The 20163-nt window shown below is 45.7% G+C and overlaps 1 protein-coding gene across 4 annotated transcripts in view; it reads left to right on the forward strand.

Annotated features, from left to right (window-relative positions):
- The first annotated feature begins 1045 nt into the window (after positions 1-1045).
- TBXAS1 (thromboxane A synthase 1) overlaps positions 1046-20163 on the forward strand; it is a 158419-nt gene continuing 139301 nt past the window's right edge. The window contains exons 1-2 of one of the 4 annotated variants that reach the window (XM_027574593.1): positions 1046-1184; positions 9808-9975. In XM_027574593.1, the coding sequence (XP_027430394.1) occupies positions 9887-9975 (89 nt within the window). In that variant the 5' untranslated portion in view covers positions 1046-1184; positions 9808-9886. Of the gene's footprint in view, positions 1185-9730; positions 9976-11885; positions 12005-20163 lie in introns of those variants that run through there. The other 3 variants (XM_027574592.2, XM_027574594.2, XM_027574595.1) reach the window with 3 other exon arrangements.

Below are 20163 nucleotides of genomic sequence, written 5' to 3' on the forward strand. Positions count from 1 at the left end.
AACACCTACTGAGGGACAGACAGGCTTTCTCCTTGCCCCTGGGGCTACACTGTTGAATCAGATGCACACAGCCTCTCTTCTCAGAAGGCTTATGTCTAGAGTATAGAGATATACAACTCGTCAGGCAACTTCAATGGAGAAAGCCTGGGATGTTATGGCAGGACACAAAAGAGCAACTCATCATCGTGGGTAGTCCTGGAGGTCTTCCTTGAGGAGGTGACATCTGAGTTTTGAAAATGCACAGGAAGGAGCCTGGCCTGTTGGGGGGTGGGGTGGGCATGAGAATATAGAATCGCACAAGGCCTGTCATAACTCAGGTGGGCACAGGGAAAGGGCAGGCTGGGAGCTCAGTACCCAGACGAGTACGGATGGGGAGGGAGCTAGGACCAGTGAAGTCAGGGCTTGACAGAATGTTCCAGGTACAAAGTTGACTTCTTCAGGCAGAGCAAATATGTCTGATTCACATAGTCGATTTGGGACGTGGGGAGTTGATTCAAGTAGCCCCACATTCTAAGAGGATCTAGTTAGGTGGACTAGTCTAGTCTAGTTGGGTCTGGATGAGCATCATACACGGATAGCTCTGATGGGTTCCTGGAGCTGTGGACAAGCTCCTGGCTGTGACTTCAGAACAGAGCCCCAGCTGACAGCTAGTGCCATGGGACCCAGGCTCAGCTGGGGAGGGAGCCAGAACACAGTCAGACAGCAGCACCCTATCATCTCACAGGCTGGCTGCTCTTTGTCCCTGATCCTGAGCTCACTTTGGCTTTCTGCAGGGGCCTCAAGCAGGCCACCTTCCACCCTGTTCTAGTAGCGGGCTTCCTATCCAGGAATCACTGGACTGAGAAAATACCCAAGATGGGACCTACCTGTGGCAGGAATGCTATGTGCTCGCCAGACTTCTTTTTCTCCATTTCCAGCCTCCTCTGCAGGTAGGTGTGGCCGCGTCTGAATTCTGGCCAAGGGTATCAGGATGGCTGATAAACATGCCACTCCCAGGCCTGACCTGTAAAAACCTTCCTAACGCCTTTTCTTTTTCCTTTTCCCCTTCACCAGCTGGTCGCAGGATGATCCAGCAGAGGCATCTGCGGGGTAATGGATGGCAGGGCCCCAAAACTGAAGGAGGCTGATTCCCCAGATCACTGCGTGGAAGGCTGCCTACTGAAAGCCCACATTTGGACTGTCCGGTGAGTGAGAAATAGAATTCTGCAGTGTTAAGCCCTTGAGATGCAGGGGCTCCTTGTTACAGTCCCTATTTGATCCATTCTGTTTCCATCCCCACCCCCACCAGGACTCAGATCTTATTTCTGTATTGCTATTCTGGGGCCTGGGCTCCTACAACTAGCTCACGTATGTATTTCCTTGAAAGCACTGTTGTGCAAACTTCTGATTATCTTCTGCTTTGGGGTCCCCATTATTAGGCCCCGTGCATATGTCCCAGTGCCCTCTTTCCTCCGTGTGGGGACTTCACAGTACTGACATGCCCCGAAGACCATTGCGGTCGGCTGTCAAACTCTGGATTCTGGATTCTGCTTGCTGGGCATGCAGTCTGTCTCCACAAGGCCTGCCCCACCTCCAGTGATAAGAGGTGAAAAATGGCGGATCTGGGCACTGGCTTGCCTGAAAGCTCCAAGACTCGCCTTAAGGCAGTCAAGCCATCTGCTGACTCTCCACGTTCACAGGCAGAGCACTGCGAAATCATCAACATGTAGCCACATTCAGCCACGCTGAATTCGATGATAATTTAGAAAGTGCTAACATCTGACAAGCTGAGATCATGGGTGACATAAATTGATAGAAGAAGCTGAGATGTGAAGGACATAGGGTGGGTCATGTCTGATTAGCAATATCAAGAGCAGCCTATAGTCAAGTGCATCTCCCGCCTTCTGATGAAAGGCACAGTCAAGGTCTGAATGGTAGCCCGGCTTCAGAGCCCCCACTGTGTGACTGGGGCACCTGGTGGCCTATGGATGTTAGACTGTCATCTGATAAGCTCCACACTCATTTTAATAGTGAAACCAGATGGGAAGAGTTGGCCTGAATAGCATTATGTCACTTCCCTGCTTGAAGCCTTTCCTTCAATGGCTCCCTGTTCCTTTTGGAAAGAAAGAGTACATTTTTTACAGGGCCCAGCAGATCTTAGGTGTTCTGACTGCTAGCTAGCCTCCTACATTAGCCAGCCTTCCACTGCCCCTTGCTCGATGCCTCCCAGTCACGCTGGCCTTTACGTTCTTCGGGCATATCCAGCACGGTGCCAGGCAGCTCGTACAGACTCAACAAATAAATGCTAATGGATGAATGAGAGGCATGGTGCCCCTGAGAAGACTACTGCAGTCTAGCGGGCGATCAAAGAGCTGCGACTGGAGTGGATCCCTCTCTAGATACAAGCTCTATGAGATCGGAGACCTAGCTTGTTTGCTGCACCGATGCATTTCCATTGCCTAATGCCGGCTAGCTGCCGGTGCGTTCACCGAGCCAGGGAAATGAATGTATGAACAGATAGGGCACCTGGGTGGCTCAGTCGGATATGCTGCCGACTCTTGATTTTGGCTCAGGTCATGATCTCAGGGTCCTGGGATTGAGCCCTGCCTGGGACTCTGCCATCAGCGGGGAGTCTGCTTGAGGATTCTCTTTCCCTCTCCCTCTGCCCCTCCCACTGCTCGCTCTCTCTCTCTCTCAGATAAGTCTTAAAAAAAAATGGATAAAGGGAGTAGTGACCAGAATGAGAGAGACTTCACAGGTGGAAACAACAGGGCTTGGTGATTAACTGGATGTGGGGGCGGGGGGGGGGGCTGGAAGGAGAAGGAAGAGTCAAGGATGAGCCCCAGTTTCTGACTTGGGAGCTGAGTGGAAGGAGGCATGATTTACTGACACGGGGAACACGGGACGAGGGTGAAGAGTTTAACAGAGGAAGGAGGCTGTGACAATGAGTCCAGTTTTAGACGTTTTGAGTCCGTTAGCATCCGTGGACTATCCGTGAGAAGAGAACCAGCAGGCTGCTGGATATATGTCTGACCCTCAGGAATGAGAACTGGGCTGGAGAGAATAGATTTGGGGGTGACTGGCTCATGGATGTTAATTAAAGCTGAGCGAGTATATGAGATCGCAGTGTGACAGACGGTGCGGTAGTACAATGAGATATAAAATATGGTCCCTGCCCTCACAACCAATACAAAGTCAAGATGTGACATAGACCTGAAAACTGGTCATGAACCCCTCCATGTCTCCATAGCAGCCCTGAAGAGAGGAGAGAGTTCTGTCCCCATCGTGGGAGGGGAACACACCCAGATGGTTGTTGTCCCCCACACGTCTCACTTCGTGTGGGGCCCCCCGGAGTGGCACTGGGAAATTCTGCTCTAGCCAGTGCAAGCCTGCATCTTCTCCCACCTCTCAGCCATGGGGCTGGAGAGATGACGGAGAAGGCTGAATCAGCCCGTTCCAAACCTCCGTTTCCCTGGTTCTGCCTCTCCACGCTCACCACTCCACCACAGCCATTCTGGGGGTGGCCATAATGACCCACGTGCCGAATCCAAAGATGCTTCGGTAACCACCTCACTTGACCTTTCGGCAGCATTCACACCCTTGGCCGCTTCCTGCTCCTTACAACTGTTCTCCTGTGGCTTTGGTGAAAACATTCCCAGACCGCATACCCAAGCGCTTACTATGTGTCAAGAGCTCTGCCAAGCGGCTACACGGGCACCCTGTTTTCCTCACAACAACCTTGCGAAGTGCGTACCACTATCCCCACATCACAGATGACTAACTGATGCTCGGAGGGGTTAAGTAACTTCCCAAACTAGAGAGCTAAAGGAGCCAGGGCGTTTGAAAACAAAAAGCTACGTCCTCATGCAGGAACATAGGGTCCCTCTGGGGGTTTTCCTGCTCTCTCAGACCATTCCTCCTCAATTTCTTTTTAAGCTCCATTTGGCACACCGCCACCCCCTGCCCCCATGTCCCCTCTTCCCCCAAAGCCGCTGTTCTTGGTGTTCTTCCCATGACCCGCTTTTAAACACTCCACTTTTTCTCTGTGGCCAGTTTATCCTATGGCGTCACCCCCTCCATATACAAATAGCTCTCAAAACCAAAAGACTTCCCTGCTTCAGATTTCTCTCCTGACCTGGCTGCCTTCTAAGGACCTTCACCTGTGTGGCCTCCAGGGGCTCAGCACGCTCACCCCTGAAGCCACACTAATTCTCCAATACTCATTCCTCCTCTCAAGTCCTTCCTGTGGTGCATAGCACACATGGGCTCAATCAGTGGAGCTAGAAATTGGGGCGTTATCCTCAACAACCCCTTCTTCTTCACTCCCATACTCAATCAATGACCAAATACGGTTGATCCTGCCTTCCCAGTAATCCCAAAGGGCAGTCTTCTCTTCCCCATTTCCAGCTCTATGGCTTTATTCAGGCCACAATCTCTTGTTTAGATGGCCAAGCAACCTCTTCACTGGTCTCGCCATCTCAGGTCTGACCCATCAAATCTGTCTCCTGAGGGAATTTTCTAAAAGCAAATCTGATCGTGTTATTGCTCAATTTAGGTCCTCCTCTGGCTTCCCATGGATCCTAGAATAATGTTTAAAATTTTTGGCATGGCCCCTGATGGCTTGCATGACCTGGCCTCTGAGTATCTGCCTGCTCTCCCTTCTTCCTGCCAGCTTCTGATGCCTCGGAGCAAGAGTGAGCTGTGTTCTCCCGGCTAAGCACATCTGTCCCATTCTCATCTGCTCGGTGACGTCATCTGTCCAGTCTAAGCTCATGTGTCATCTGTTCAAACTTTTTACCAATCCTCTCCCTCCTGTTTTTGACCCCTCTGTGCCCTGTACATATTTGTTGTCATGGTAACTATCACACTGAGGGCACTTAGGTACTTACGTTTCTGCTTCCCTATCCTCGGAGGAGAGTTTGTTGGCGGTGAGACCTAGGTCTTATACATTGGGATTCAATCCCTGGCATTTAGGGCTTAGCAACTGTTCAATAAATGTTTGTGGAAGGAATGGATGAGCCTTCCTCATCTGACCTCACATTCTCAGAAAGTGGACAGAGAATCTCTAAGATAGTGGATGGTGTTGAGGAGCTTGTTGTTTTCCCCTTCCAAAAGGGGCCCTGGTATCTTCCGCAAGGAGAGAAAGCAGCTCACAGGCCAAAACCATCCCTCCATCTTCCTTAACTATAGCAGCTCTGTGCCCCAGGGGGGAAACCTAAAGCTAAACTGTATCACAACCATGGGCTGGCTTGGTGAACTATGCGTTTTTAAGCCAAAATGTGACTTTAGATTTAATGGGGAAAACACTAGGTTTCAAGCCAGAAGATTGGGGCCTGAGCCCGGCTTCCAAAAATTATTAATGCATGATTTTCATCATGTTACATCTCTGAGCTCCAGCTTCCTCCTCTCAGAGCCCAGGAATGAAAGGTCCTGCTCACCTACTCCTCAGGGTTGCTCTAGGCTGAAATGAGGTTCTGTGTAAATGTTCTCTGAACTTCTGTGGTGCTGGGTAAGCCCCATTGTCCTTTCACTTGGGGCCCTACTTGGGAGGGAGAATGTGCCCCGTGCCTCAAACCTCCCTGAGACATCAGGCTTTGGGCAGGCCAGCTGGGAGCCTTCAGCAGAGAAGGAAGGCACCACTTAGACATCTGCATAGGCAGTTTTTAAACACAGAGAACATGGAGGAAATACCACAGAATTTATGGAGTGAAAGCTTTAAAAAGAAACACAAGACTTAAGTCAAAACAGTTGACTCAAGTCTGGGGGAGGTGTTTGCCTGGATGTAGGAGAAAAATGGGATGGACTTGGGGTGGGTCGAGACAGAAGGAGCCAAGCTCTGTGGGGTGTCCTACCAGGTGGGGTAAGTGGGCACCTCGACACGTAGCTCGAGGGAGGGAGAACTGAAATTGCCTTTAGGGAGGGAAGCACCCACCATGCCTTTTTGGAACGCATATCTTTGGGTGCCCCACTCCCATTTCTAAGACTTTCACTTGGGATGTCCTTCCACAAGGCCGTAGCAGGATGCACAAGGATGTGCACTGCAGCCTCATTTGTAGTTGGGAATGCTTGGAAACAATTCAGATGCCATTCGGTGAAGGACAGGCTAAATGAATCACAACACATCTGTACCATGGGATTCTAGGAAGCCAATGACATACATCTCTAGGTGTGACGTAGAAGGATATGCACGCTACAGCAAGTGAAACAGACCAGTTGTGGAAGGGCATGGGTAGGATGATCTTGTTTCTATAAAAACTGAGAATATAGACGACTACTACTACATTTGGATTTGCAAAGAAAAGAATGTGAGAGGATATACGCTAATTTGTTGACAGAGTTTATCTCTGGGAGTTGGAATTATAGAATGTTTTTTATAAAGTTCTAAAAATTTGATTTTTTGAAAAGAAAATATTCAGGGGCGCCTGGGTGGCTCAGATGGCTAAGCGTCTGCCTTCGACTCAGGTCATGATCTCCAGGTCCTGGGATCGAGCCCCACGTCGGGCTCCCAGCTCAGCGGTGAGTCTGCTTCTCCCTCTCCCTCTGCCTCTCCCCATGCTTGTGTGCTCTCTCTCTCTCTAATGAGTAAATAAAATCTTTAAAAAAAAAGAAAATTGTATATACAGAGAGTAAAAGCCTGATGTTTAATTATGATAAACATCATGGCGACAGTCTGTCCTCCATTGTGGAAAAAACCCAAAATGTCCGTATATAGCATCATAGATTTCAAGATTGTGATACATTCCTAATCATGTTACTCCCTGATAAAAATCCTTAATATCTTTCATATCTGACCCTCCCACTCCGTCTTGGTTAATTTACTCTCTACAATTCACTGAGTGTTATTTCTGCTTTGATGCTAGTGTGGAAAGGGTGTGATGATCTCTCCACAGCATTCACAGCTCCTCCAAATCACAAATCACATAGAAAGGGCTCCAAAAATATTAGTCAGAGGAATGAATGAGTGAACTCAGTCACTTGGGGAGCTGGCAACCCCTCAAGGAAGTCAGACCTCTCGGAACTGGCCACTAACATTCAGAGGTGCTCTGTGAACAGGGCAGGGCCTGTGCCAGGCGCAGGCGGTGACATGAGGAATGTATTCTAGATGAAAAGCCTGAGGCGGGAGATGGGAGACCCAGGTTCTATCACTAGGCAGCTATGGGACTTTTTACCAGTCACTTTCCCTTTCTGGGTTTTTATTCCCTCCTCTGGAAATCAGAGTTGGGTTCAGTCAACATTTCTCAAAGCATGTTCCTAAGAACACTACATCTGGGATGTGTTCACAAATGCCCCTTAACAAGAACGCTGTGGTCAAATACAACGCTGCTGTCTGCATGCCACTCTCCAAGCTTCACAATGCACATTAGGAAGTTCAAGTCTCCGAGAGGTCTTTCAGGAAATAAGCTTACTCATCGATGCTTACACCAGCATTTTCTTGTATTTATTTCACCTTGGAGTCTTTAAAAAAAAAAAAAAAAAAAAAGTTTTTTTTCATGAGCATCTCTCTGATACGTCCACCGGCCTTAGTAATAGCTGAGGTCCTTCCAACTTTCTGAAGCCATGGCCATGATGATTTGCTCCCTCCACACTTGGTAGCTCTGCCCCCAGGCCCCATCCGGTGGCTCCTGTGATTGAAAGCATTGTATTTCAGATGACCCTTGATGAAGCACAGCTCTGTTTTGTAAGCGGGGAGTACACAGATCCCTTACCATCTCAGCACAGTCCTGATCGCATGGGACAGAGGAGATATAGAATATGGAGAAGGGAGGGGACGTCCAAAAGGGCTGGGCTGGAGTGTGGGGCACTTGGGGTGCAGCTCTTGGGGGCACCTAAGTAGGAATGAAAAACAGGGAGGCAGGGCAGATCGTCAGAGAAAAGGGAAGTATTGAGAAGGTACTTGGTCCTTGTGTGGTTTGCTATTCCTATTTGTGGCTGTGGTTCATCTCTTCCTCTGGATTCAAATACCATTTGTATATTGATGCCTTCCGTATTTGAATATAATCTTTTGATTAGGAAAATGCACTTTGGAGTCATACATCCCATGTCTGAGTTTCTTTTATAAAAGGGGGTTACTATAAAGCTTGGCCACATAGTGTTTTTTGTGCAGATTGAATGAGTTAACACATATGAATGCTCTTAGAATAGTAACTGGCACGTAGTTAGTATTCCACTAATGGCATTATTGTTATTAATTATTATTTATGTTTTCAGCCAAGATCCCTCTCCAACTTGACAGCTCCACTCAGATGTCTCCCAGGCATTTCAGACTAAACAGGACCCAAACTGAACTCTTGATTTTTCCCACCAACACCCCATCTTCCCCATCTCAGTAAATGTCACCTCTATACATCAACCCACAGCTCCAGTCAGGAGCGCAGGAGTCAGACTTGTTTCCTCCTTCCCCTTCCCTGTCACATCCCATCCACGGGGAAATTCTGCGGTCTACTCCTAAATATCGTTCAAATTCATCTACTTCTTTCTACTGCCATCCCTGCTCCATCCAAGCAGGCTCATCTTGGGACAAATGAATACTCTCCTAAGTGGCCTCCCTGCTCTTCCTCTTGCTCCTTTCCAACAAATTCTCCACGCACAGCCAGAATGCTTTTACCAAACATAAATACGAGCATGTTAAAACCCTAAGTGGCACGTAGGATGAAGCCCACGCTTCTCACTGTGGTTTTGTGCTGTCTAGCCTCTGGTGACGGTATCCATCTCTTAGGGAAGAGAGGCCTCCCCAAGCTGGTCTGCTCTACTTCAGTAGGACTGGCCTCTTTCCAGTTCCCACCACGGGAATTCTTTCCCACCTTAGAGCCTCTCTGTCTGTGTCACCCTTTTTGCCCATGGCTCTTTACACGATGGACTCCTCTTCAAAAGAGAATCTCAGCTTCAAGCTTTCCCTTTCCAGACAGATTTCCCCTGCAACACTCCCTTAGTAGGTCTCCCCAGTTGTTCTTAGTCCCAGCCCTGTGTTCGTTCGTGACCTTCACAGTACGGCTCTCAACTTGCAATTACTTATTTATTTGTCTACCTGTTTATTGTCCTTCTCTCCCCTGAGACATTTTCCCAGAGCCTGGTACAACTTCTATTTTTCAAACACTGTCAGCTCAGCACAGAGCCTGGTCCCCCATATATATTGCATGAATGGATGAATATCATGACTCACTCTCTGATACATCCTCCCTATTACTAAAAGTGTAATACGCTAATAAGCAAAAAATGATTCCGTCTTCTTCAGTCAGATAAGCTCAGAACTGGAACAAAGGACCCATGCATGAGCCTGCGGACGCACTTTTGGAGAAATCCTCCAACCCATGATGAGAATGCTGACGCAAGGCAAGATCTTTGGTCTGTTCCATTAGCCGGTCACCAAGGAGCCCTCGGACCCCAGGAACCAATGGACTTTGTGGGATGGATGTCCTCAGTGCCACCAGCATTTTCCATCAGGCTGATATCTGATCCCAGTTTTTTCTGGGACATTCAGAATCTCCAGACCCCATATGTTCATTGAATTATGAATTTATTTTTTTGAAGGGGAGTCTTTCTCCGTAGACTCCTGGTCGGAGTAGAAATCCGTGGTTGCAACCATTTAGTGTCTCAGCAAACATGGGACCAGTCCTTCTGCTAATTCCCTGGGAAGTTAACATAAATGTTTATTGACAGTGCAGTCCTCAAGAAAATAAAGTTGCTGATTCATTGCCTTACGCTGAAACCCTGTGTTTTTTCCCTCCTCTTCCTTCCTCTTTATAAGGAGACACTCTGACAGGCAGCACACTTTGGGGACCCCCTTGACGTGTTGTTGTCTTGGTTGCCTGATCCTTCTTCCATCTGCAGATCGTGGTCCCTGTAGCGGCGGGGGATCAGCCTCCCTCTTTCCTCTGGAGGACCGCCCTTCTAGAGACTCTGAGGAACAATGGAAGTCTTGGGCTTTCTCAAACTGGAAGTGAATGGCCCCATGGTGACAGTGGCCCTCTCAGTGGTCCTCTTGGCCCTCCTGAAATGGTAAGTCAGCCAGCAAGTTCCCATGGCCGTGACATTGTCGGTAACAGCAGCCCTGGAGCTTCGCTGGAGCCAGGGCGGGGGATGTGGGAGTGTGTTTTTCTTCTCTTCTAATCTAGAGGGAGTTGAGTATTAACACAGCTTCAGAATTAAAAGCAAACAGCCAGGTTAATCTTTTGCTAAAATGCATGAGATCGAGGTGTCAGGAAAGGCTGGTGATTCAGTGACTGAGAACGCTACACATAATTAAGTTTGAAAGATGGAAAAAGAACAATATTGGAAAGGTTTGGGGAGAAGTTATTTCCTCATATGCGTTGTATCTTCTCACCTTGCTTTTCTGAGACCCACTCCCTGTGGTGGATGTGCTGTGGATTCAGCCTCTCGGTTCATATGACATTAAAAACAAGAAGGACGTAGGAGCTGTCTGGCAACATGGGCCACTTTGCAGGAGGCCACTGGTCAGGATTTCTGTAGGTTTAAGGACAAAGTGGTGGAACTAATTTCCTAGTTTTCTGCTATTTGATAGAAAGGAATGGATTCTGATGAACGGAGTGCATGAGACCCTGAAAGGATCTCAGATTTAACCTGAGAGTAGCTCCCTGTTATCTGGTTAATTCCACAGGAGGCTTTTCAAAGTTTGGCTCTGCCCAAGGCCCGTGTCTGTAGATGGAAGGGCCCACAAGATGCTCCATTTATGCATATTCACCTGGCTGGTTAAACTTACTATAGTCACCCACTCGATCCAAAGCACCTGGATTTACGTGGCTCCAGTTTTTGAGGGGAAAGTGGAAAAATTAATGGAGAACTCAAGTTTGAACAGAATTTCAATTTATGTTTCCGGTGGTAATAAATTCTCCCCTAGATTAATAACTGGGAAAGCACCTTGAAAAGCATCAAGCATTAGGCAAATGTGAGGTATTATTCTTTTGGAATTTGCATAGCTGAAAATGGAATTCACGTTTGATGTTCTATGATGATGAAATGACTTCTTGGAAATTTGGCTCTGAAACTCAGCTTCAGTCCCATTGCTGTTTTTGCTTTTTAACTGGTTTAATTATCTTTTGAACTTTTCTCAGTGTAGCTTATCTTGCCTTGAAACCAGCCAGATACAAAACCAGGAGCCACGAGTAGCTCTCTTTCCCTGCCCCACCCCATTCACCCATCTCAAAGTGTTCCTGTGCTCAGGGATGTACACACCACAGTGCCGACACATAGTAGGTGCTCAGTAGATGGCGGCCACCGTCATTAACTGCCATCTATGTAAGCTAACTGCAGAGGAAAACAAGTCTTTAGTGCTCCAGGTATATTTTAAATTTCTTCTTCATATAATTATGAATCTATTTTCCCATCGATAGCTATGTTCTGACCATGGTTCTCAAAGCGTGTCCCGCCTGAATCCTCCAGACCGTTTCACAGCATTAATGTTGGTACTAGAAACTTTTCTACACGATTCTGTCTTTGTTTTGTTTTTTTTTTCATTTCTGTGTTCTCAGCTCCCAGCCCAGTGCCTGACTTCCAGCATGGCCTCGATAAATGTCTGATGAATGAATGAATGAATTGCATATGCTAATGTTGCTCTGGTTGTGGAAAGGGGCATGTGTCCTGCCCGGATGGTTATAATCAGTGTAGATCAGGAAGTCGCCGACAATAACACTGCACCATTCAGCAAGGCAGCTGTGCATCTGTAATCCACTCCCAGGGCCATATTAATAACCTGGGTCAAAGACACAGAGATTAGATAAAGGCATGAAGCAGAGGTGGTAAATACGAAGTGAAAGCGGACTTCCATGTGCTATCTCAAAAATATTTGTTGATCTGTTAATGTATGCCAGGCATGGAGTGGAGGCTCTCTGGTACAAGGTCAGGAAACAGGAGGTCGGGATCAGATGCCCAAGGCAGGGGGATACATGGAGGCTCTGGGGGTAAGCATGGTGTCTGGAGGGAATCATGCTGAAGGAGAGCAGGCAGCAGAAGATGGTGGCTGTGGCCGTGGCCCTGGAGCTCCTGGGTCTATCCCTTGATCCAGCTCAAGGTAACCATTCTCAGGCTCTCAACCCTCCTCTTCCAGGCAAGGCTCTAGGTAGCCTCTGAACAACAGCCTCCTGCTTGAGTGAGGTCGGGCCTCCCCTCCTGCTTCATTCTTTTGAGAGGACTTGTGGGAGAGAGAGGGGTGCTCAGGGAAAGCTGGAGGTGGACAGATCCCCATAGCCATCTTGCTCCTACGAAGAAACTGTGGAGGGCGGCATGTCCTCACCATTCAAATTCCTTTGTCTTTCCTTTGAGAGTCATCTTGGCCATTGGGCCAGGTAAGATTGTCATGGAGAGCCTAAACTCTGAGAAAGTAAAATTAGGAGGACGGCTTCTTGCCTCCTCAACTGGCCTGAGAGTTCCTGCCAGGGAAGGGTGAAGTCTCATGTCTCATGGCAATTCCAGAAATCTCTATCCATGGCACAGATGTCCTTCTAGCATTTGGTTTAACGGGGGTAAAGGTGAGAGGTACACATTCATGAGCCCAGCACCCAGGACTTAGGGTTCGGTTCCTGCCTCTTTTGGCAGACTCCTCTCCCCCATCCTAACCCCATATCCTGTTCTGAAAGTGGTCATGTTGCTGCATGCGTCCTTTCTTTGCCCTTCCGTGCTTGGAATTCCCTTCCTCTTCTCTTTCCTTCAGTGCTCAGTTCAGGGGCATCTCCTCATGGAAGCTTCTCCTGTTTGTCTAGGGCACTTACGAGCCCCCACTCAGTGCTGCTTCTATCATATCTCTCACCAACCCCCCACCCCCCCAATGCCCAGCATGTGGTATTGGTGCAGGTGCATAGTAAATGTTAACTGAAGACTAATTCCAGCCTCTGATCTCTGCTGGTATTTTTCTTGCTGGTTCTTCTCTTAGCCTTCACAGATCAGTACAGATCTTAACAGTTGTGCCTACTCGAGTCACCCCTTTTCCTGAAAGCCTGTTGTGTTTTCAGTTTGTACCAACTCGGTGACCCCTTTTTAAATTGTTGCAGGCTTGCTGTTTCTGTAGCCCCAGCCACCTTGTAGAACAGAGACCATGACGTGTACTTAAGAAAGGCTTCTTAATTGTGACGTGTATATGTGAATTTGGAAAGAAGAAGACAAAAGAGGCAATTTCATTTAAAAAGAGACCATTATAAAATAGGCTTAGCATATTGCAATAGTTTTCCTCAAGGTGCATTTGACACAATTTTCAGCAACACTTATTTAAATCTACAGTTGATGGGGTATCAGGAGATCAGAGCTGCTCCAACCGGGGCTGGAGATGGAGCAGGCATATAGAATGTATTAGCCAGAAGTACGTGAAGCACATACAAAGGTGATTAACACACATGACAAGACATTTTCAAAGCTCCTTTTTCTGGGTAATATTGTTTGAAAGTCTTACTTCTGGAAGAGATTTGATGTACAAGAAATAAGTTGTATGAACTCAATATTGCTAGAGGCAACCTTAACTTCTAGTGTATTTAAACTTTCAAGCACACCTAATACTTGGCAGCTGGATTCCTGTTGGCAAAGATTGCTTTATTCTTTAAAAGAGTATAAGGAAGTGGCCCAAATATTAACAGTTTTTCTTCCTTGGTGGGATTACGGATGATTTTTATTTCTTTTTTTAGTCTTTTGACAGCTTCCACATTTATTTCATGAGTATGAATTACTGAGCAAAAAGTACAAAATAAAAAAAGAGAGAAACTTTATTAAAAAGAGGGGGAAGTTGCTCTTCTCTACTAGTGAGGAGGAAACCAGTTTTATGCTTTGGGTGTGGCATTTTCAGGACTATAATCTCATTATTTCTACCAATAGAGTAGAATGTACAAAGGGAATTCGGAGTAATGGTAGAGCTTCTTGGCTAATGAGGCAGTGCAAAAAGCACTCCATTAGGTAGCTAAACAGTCAAAGAAGGTAAATATATGAATACACTGGAAGTTGAGAACTGCTGTCTTGGAAAGATGCAAGGGCTTTTAATGCCAGGCTGCATTTAAAGGTCAGGAGCCTAAGACTCAGAGGGTATGAATCAACTGGTTGTTAAAATAGGAATCAGGCTGCTTTAGGGCTCTGATCAAGTCTCATTCTAACACCAGGCTAAGATTGGTTAAGACCAATAAAGTGTTATTGGTGATTATTAAGACATATGACTATAATGAAAATCACTGTACCTGGAAGTGTCTTTCTCAGAGAGCTTGCTGTACATACGGGAAGACTAATTCTAAGCCCAGACCGTGTCTAGCAATCTAGATAATCTAGTCCTAGACTATATTCAAAAGAAACCATTGCTTTCTGGGAGGCAAGGAAGGCTTAATATCCACCAATCACTCAGCATGATACACTGCACTAATAGAATGGAGCAAAAAAACATATAATCATCTCAATAGATGCAGAAAAAGCACTTGACAAAATTCAACTTCCTTTCCTGATAAAAATTCTCAGTGGATTAGATATAAAAGGAATATAACTCAATATGATAAAGATTGCATATGACAAAGCCCACAGATAACTTTATACTTGACAGTGAAAAGATGAAAAATTTTTTCTCTAGGATCAGAATAAGACAAGGATGCCCACTCTTACCACTGCTATTCAATATAAAGCCAGAAGTCTTAGCCAGAGCAATTAGGCAAGAAAAAGAAATAATAAGCATCCAAATTGGAAAGAAAAAAGTAAAACTGTTTGTAGATGACATGATCTTGTGTATAGAAAATGCTAAAGACTCCATTAAAAAGCTGCTAGAGCTAATAAATGAATTCCATAAAGTTGCAGAATACAAAATCAAACATATAAAAATCAGTTACATTGCTTTATACTAGCAACAAACTATGTGAAAAGAAATAAAGAAAATAATCCCAGTTACAATAGCATCAAAAAGAATAAAATACTTAGGAATAACTTTAACCATGCAGGTAAAAGATCTGCACACTGAAAATTATGACATTGATGAAAGAAACTGAAAAAGATACGAATAAATGGAAAGATACCCGTGTTCATGGATCAGAAGAATTAATATTGTTAAAATGTCCCTACAACCCAGAGCAATCTATAGATTCAATGTAATCCCTATCAAAATTCCAATAGCATTTTCCATAGAAATAGGAAAAAAATCCTGACATTTTTATGGAGCCACAAAAGCAATCTTGAGAAAGAAGAACAGAGCTGGAAGCATCACACTTCTGGATTTCAAACTATATGACAAAGCTATAGTAATCAAAATAGTATGGTTCTGGCATAAAAATAGACATATAGACCAATGGAATAGAATAAAACATCCAGAAATAAACTCATGCCTATATGGTCAATTAATTTTTGATGAAGCTACCAAAAACACAATGAAAAATGGATAGTCTCTTCAATAAACGATGGTGGGGGAAACTGGATAATAACATGCAAAAGAATGAAACTGGACCCTTACCTTATACCATATGCAAAAAATAGCTCAAAATGGATTAACAACTTAAATGTAATACCTGACACTGTAACACTCCTAAAAGAAAACATAGGGGATAGCCTTTTGATATTGGTCTTGGCAATGATTTTTTTGGATATGATACTAAAAGCACAAGCAACGAAAGCAGAAATAAACAAGTAAGACCACATCCAACTAGAAAGCTTTTGCACAACAAGGAAAACAATCAACAAAGTGAAAAGACAACCTACAGAATGGGCGAAAATATTTGCAAACTGTATATCTTAGAAAGGGTTAATAACCAAAATATATAAGGAACTCACACAACTCAATAGCAACAAAACCAAACCAAAATAACCCGATCAAAAAATGGGCAAAGGAACTCAAGAGACTTTTTTTTTTTTTAAAGATTTTATGTATTTATTCGACACAGAGAGAGAGACACAGTGAGAGAAGGAACACAAGCAGGGGGAATGGGAGAGGGAGAAGCAGGCCTCCCGCCGAGCAGGGAGCCCGATGGGAGCCCGATGCGGGGCTCGATCCCAGGAGCCTGGGATCATGACCTGAGCCAAAGGCAGACACGTAACTACTGAGCCACCCAGGCGCCCCGAGACACATTTTTTCAGGGAAGACATACTAATGGTTAACAGGTATAGGAAAAAGTGATTAACATCACTAATCACGGAAATGCAAAGCCAAGCCAAGAGCAGTCACCTCACACTTGTTAGAATGATGATCATCAAGAAGACAAGAGATGACAAGAGTTGGCAAGGATGTGGAGAAAAGGGAGCTCTCGTGCACTGTTGGTAAGAACATACATTGGTGCAGCCACTATGAAAACAGTAGGCAAGTTCCTCAAAAAACTAAAACTAGAACTACCACATGATCTAGCACGCCCACTCCTGAGTATATATCCAAAGGAAATGAAATCAGCATCTTGAAAGGGTATCTGCCCTCCTGTGTTTGTTGCAGCATTATTCACAATAGCCAAAAGATGGAAACAACTTAAATGTTATTGTCCCATGAATGGATAAATTGTGGGTCTATATGGACAACACTATATTATTCAGCTTTTAAAAAAGAAGGAAACCTGCCATTTATGGCAACGTGGATGAACTTGGAGGGCATTACGCTACATGAAATAAGCCAGGCATAGAAAGACAAATATGGCATGATCTCACATAGGTGTGGAATCTAAAGAGTTGACTCACAGAAGTAGCGAGTAGAATGGTGGTTGCCAGGGGCTGGAGAGTGGGGGGCATGGGGAGATGTTGGTCAGAGGGTACAAACCTTCTGTTATAAGATGAACAAGCTCTAGATATCTAATGTACAGCGTGGCAACTGTAGTTAGTAATAATGTCGAATACGTGAAATTTGCTAAGAGGGTAATCCTAAGTGTTCTCACCCCCACAAATGGTGACTATGTGAGGTGATGGATATGTTAGTTAGCTTAATTGTGGTAATCATTATACGAGGTATACTTATCTCAAACACCCCAAGTTGTATACATTAAATATACACAATTTTCATTTGTCAATCATACCTCCATAAGCTAAAACAAACAAACAAACAAACAGCACTGGGCTGGTATAGAGCCCAGCTGAGACCTCTTGAGTTTGTCAGAGCAAGGAAGCCACATAGGTGTTCCCTGGTATAATCAGAAGGAGAGGGAGAGGTGTCTAGCTGCAGAATGAGGGTATTTGAAGATCAGGTTGGCCACCATTTCCCAAGTTCTGTTCCTAAAAATGTTTGGGACATTAAATAGAAGGCAAGCCTTCTTGAGATAAATAGCATATCAAAGGTCCATAATGTTCTGCAGTAAAGAAATCTGTTTAACTTCATTTAACCCAGTTTTTCCTGAGCTTACTGTATTAAGAAATGCAGTGTATGGCCATAGTGAGAAGGGCGGTCTCGACCAGCTGAGACATTCCCTTGAAAAGAGTGGTCAGACATGTTGCTGGTGGTCAGGCGGCTGCGTGGCCTGGTGGAAACAGAGGGGCTGTGGAACAGAGGAATAAAACATGCGGAAGATCCTTTTGCAAGCTTTGAGGCTCGAGGGTTGATGATGGTTACTTCAGGGCATGGAGGGTGTAGAGTCTAGAGGGTAAAGGAGGGCCAATGTGCAGGCTGGTTCCAGTTCAACACTGAAGTAAACGAATAACCCCTGCTGTCTGACAATGGCAGGAATGCTGCCCTGGGAGGTGGTGAGCATCCCTCCACATCCACTGGGAATGCCACCAAAGCACTTCCTGCATGGTGTGGGTGCTTGGACCACGTGTCCACTGAGTGCCTTCTGGATCTAGACTCTGTGCAGGGGCCAGTCTGTATGGAACCAGCCATTGCTGGTGAAAAGCAAGTCAGATGAAATTCAAGTGGTCCACTAGGAACTGCTCCCTCTTCTGCCCGGACACCCTACTCATCCTCAGCAGTAGTTCCAGGGGAGAGGAGACAGTGTCCCCAGGAGCTGGGAAACACTCTCACAAAGCAGCTTTTTGGGGCCTCATTATGGCTTCCTGCACGACTCTATTCTTGCCTTCCAGCCATTGCTCCTCAGACTTTCTGGGTCGCCAGCTTTTCAGAGGTGGCTTTGGGAAGCAGAAGGGTCTGGGGCTGGGGCAGGAAATATAAGGAAGAATTTACGTGGCAGAGGAAAGGAGGGAGAAAATTTCGGGGGAGGAAGTGTCACAATGTCAGGGTTTGTAACATTTGGTGGAACAAAACATTAAGGGTGTGAATAATGGACACATTTTAGAAATACATCTTAAAGGCCATGGACAATTTCCAGTGCCCCAGAGCATCTAGAGAAGGATGTGCGCTAGTTCCCTTTTTAATTTTTTGTACTTTTTCTTTAGGATATGATGGGCACTTTGGTTTAATAACTCAGTGATGAGCTTGGAGATAAAATTGAACCTGCTTAGGAAAACGAGGTCTGTGCTTCCTCAAGGACCATTTTCACAGAATATTATTTTTTTGTTTTCTCTCTTTTAAATAGTTATACACAATGTCCCTAGTCTTCCCCTCACTTTATTGATTTTCCAGAATGAGAGTACGAGGCGTGACTACAAAGTAACATGACTGATTATTTTAGCATACGCACCAGAACTTATACAGCCAAATGAATTTTATGACCCTCAGAGGCATTTTCCTGATAGACTAAACCTTTGCTGCAGATATGCCACTATCAGAAAACACATTCTTAGCACTTTTCTTTAGGAGTGGTTCTTGGTGTCTAGAGGCAGTCTTTTGACAGCCTCAAGGCCACCAATTGTTATCTTTTTGAGAATGAATTGATTTTTTTAAAACAGTCCAAATTTTGACGAGTAAGCGATGAGACTGGGCAATATTATTTTTGACTCAATAAAATGTGATTATAAAACAATAAGCCTTCTTGTTGTTCACTCAAGAGGTTTTTGAACCAGGAAGCCCAGGGATTCTGTGGAGGGGCCACACTCATGGGGCATATGCATTGTTCTTAGCTTTTTGGTTTGTTTGGTTTTAAAGAAAACAACAGCAATAATATTAATACTTGTGGTCATCCTTCCTCCTATCTTGTGAGGAGTTCAGACTTCTTGTAGCATCTACTCTTTGGGCAGAGATGAAAGAAGAATCTCATTCATTCTATAGACAAAGCAAATAATCAGATTAATGTTAGCGCCCTTACTGCGATGCTTGAGGATATGGTTGGTGCTGCTTGCCCCGGGAGAACAGTGGCTCTTCCAGAAATAAAGTTACTGAATGAACCCTTCCCTCCACCCCTGGATGCATAATAACAGCCATCTTCATAGGCTGCCATTTGCCACTGAGGGTAAGTGTCCTGTCTTTAGGAACCTGAGCAGTATTGCAGGGATTTATATGTATAATGTATACCTGAACATGGGGACAGAACTTTGGAAAGAGAAGGGACAGGGGACAGTTGTTCATGCTGCTGTGCATTGGTGCTTCCATTAAGAGCCACCTCATTCCTGGTTTGCCAGAAATATGTGATGTTGCACAATTTCTCTGGGGTGGAGTGTTGGCTGAGTGGGGAGATGCCAGAGCCCTGGGCTCTCGGCTGTCTTTGGTCTCCTGGCAGAGTCTGGCACAGGGCCACACTGCCGAGCCATCCTCAACTTCCATATGTCCTTGCAAAGGTATGTCTTAGGTTTCGCCTTAGTGGACAGCAATTCCTGAACATGGTCCCAGAAGGAGGATGGCCCTTTCTTTGCTCAAAGGTGTCTGGAAAAAAGGTGTCAGAGATGCCCTGAATGCAAAGTCAACCTCAACAAATAGTGGCTTCAACCAAAACCCTCTTTTCTGAGCACCACTCATAGACACCCTGGGGAGAGCCAGTGCTGTGCACGAAAACCAGCCTCTGCCCCCACATGTCAACATAAAGGTGCCCTCAAATCCTCCCCCGCATTTCCCTCCTGCCTGCACACAATATGCCCGTTCTTCTCTCTACTCTTGTTCACTCATCACAGTCCCTGCTGTCTGAATGTCCTCTCTCTGCTTAAATCCTAGCCATCCTTCCAAACCGTGCCAAATGTCGTTCTTCTTGAAGGGGACCTTAACCAAGCCAGCCCTCAGGAGCCCTGCCCACCTTGAACTTCCGTAGTGCCCCCCTGTGTCTATAGCCGTCTTGATATTTACCGTATTATCTTATTGTGTATGCATGTGTCCTATCTTCCTAGCCTGACTCTAAGCCCCTGAGCGCAGGGCTGAATCTTAAGCCAGTGAGTGCCTTGTGCACAGTAGCTGCTCAATAAACGTCAATGACCGTCACCATGCCTCGGGTCACT

The sequence above is a fragment of the Zalophus californianus genome, chromosome 12 (assembly GCF_009762305.2).
Source record: "Zalophus californianus isolate mZalCal1 chromosome 12, mZalCal1.pri.v2, whole genome shotgun sequence".
Classification (NCBI taxonomy): domain Eukaryota; kingdom Metazoa; phylum Chordata; class Mammalia; order Carnivora; family Otariidae; genus Zalophus; species Zalophus californianus.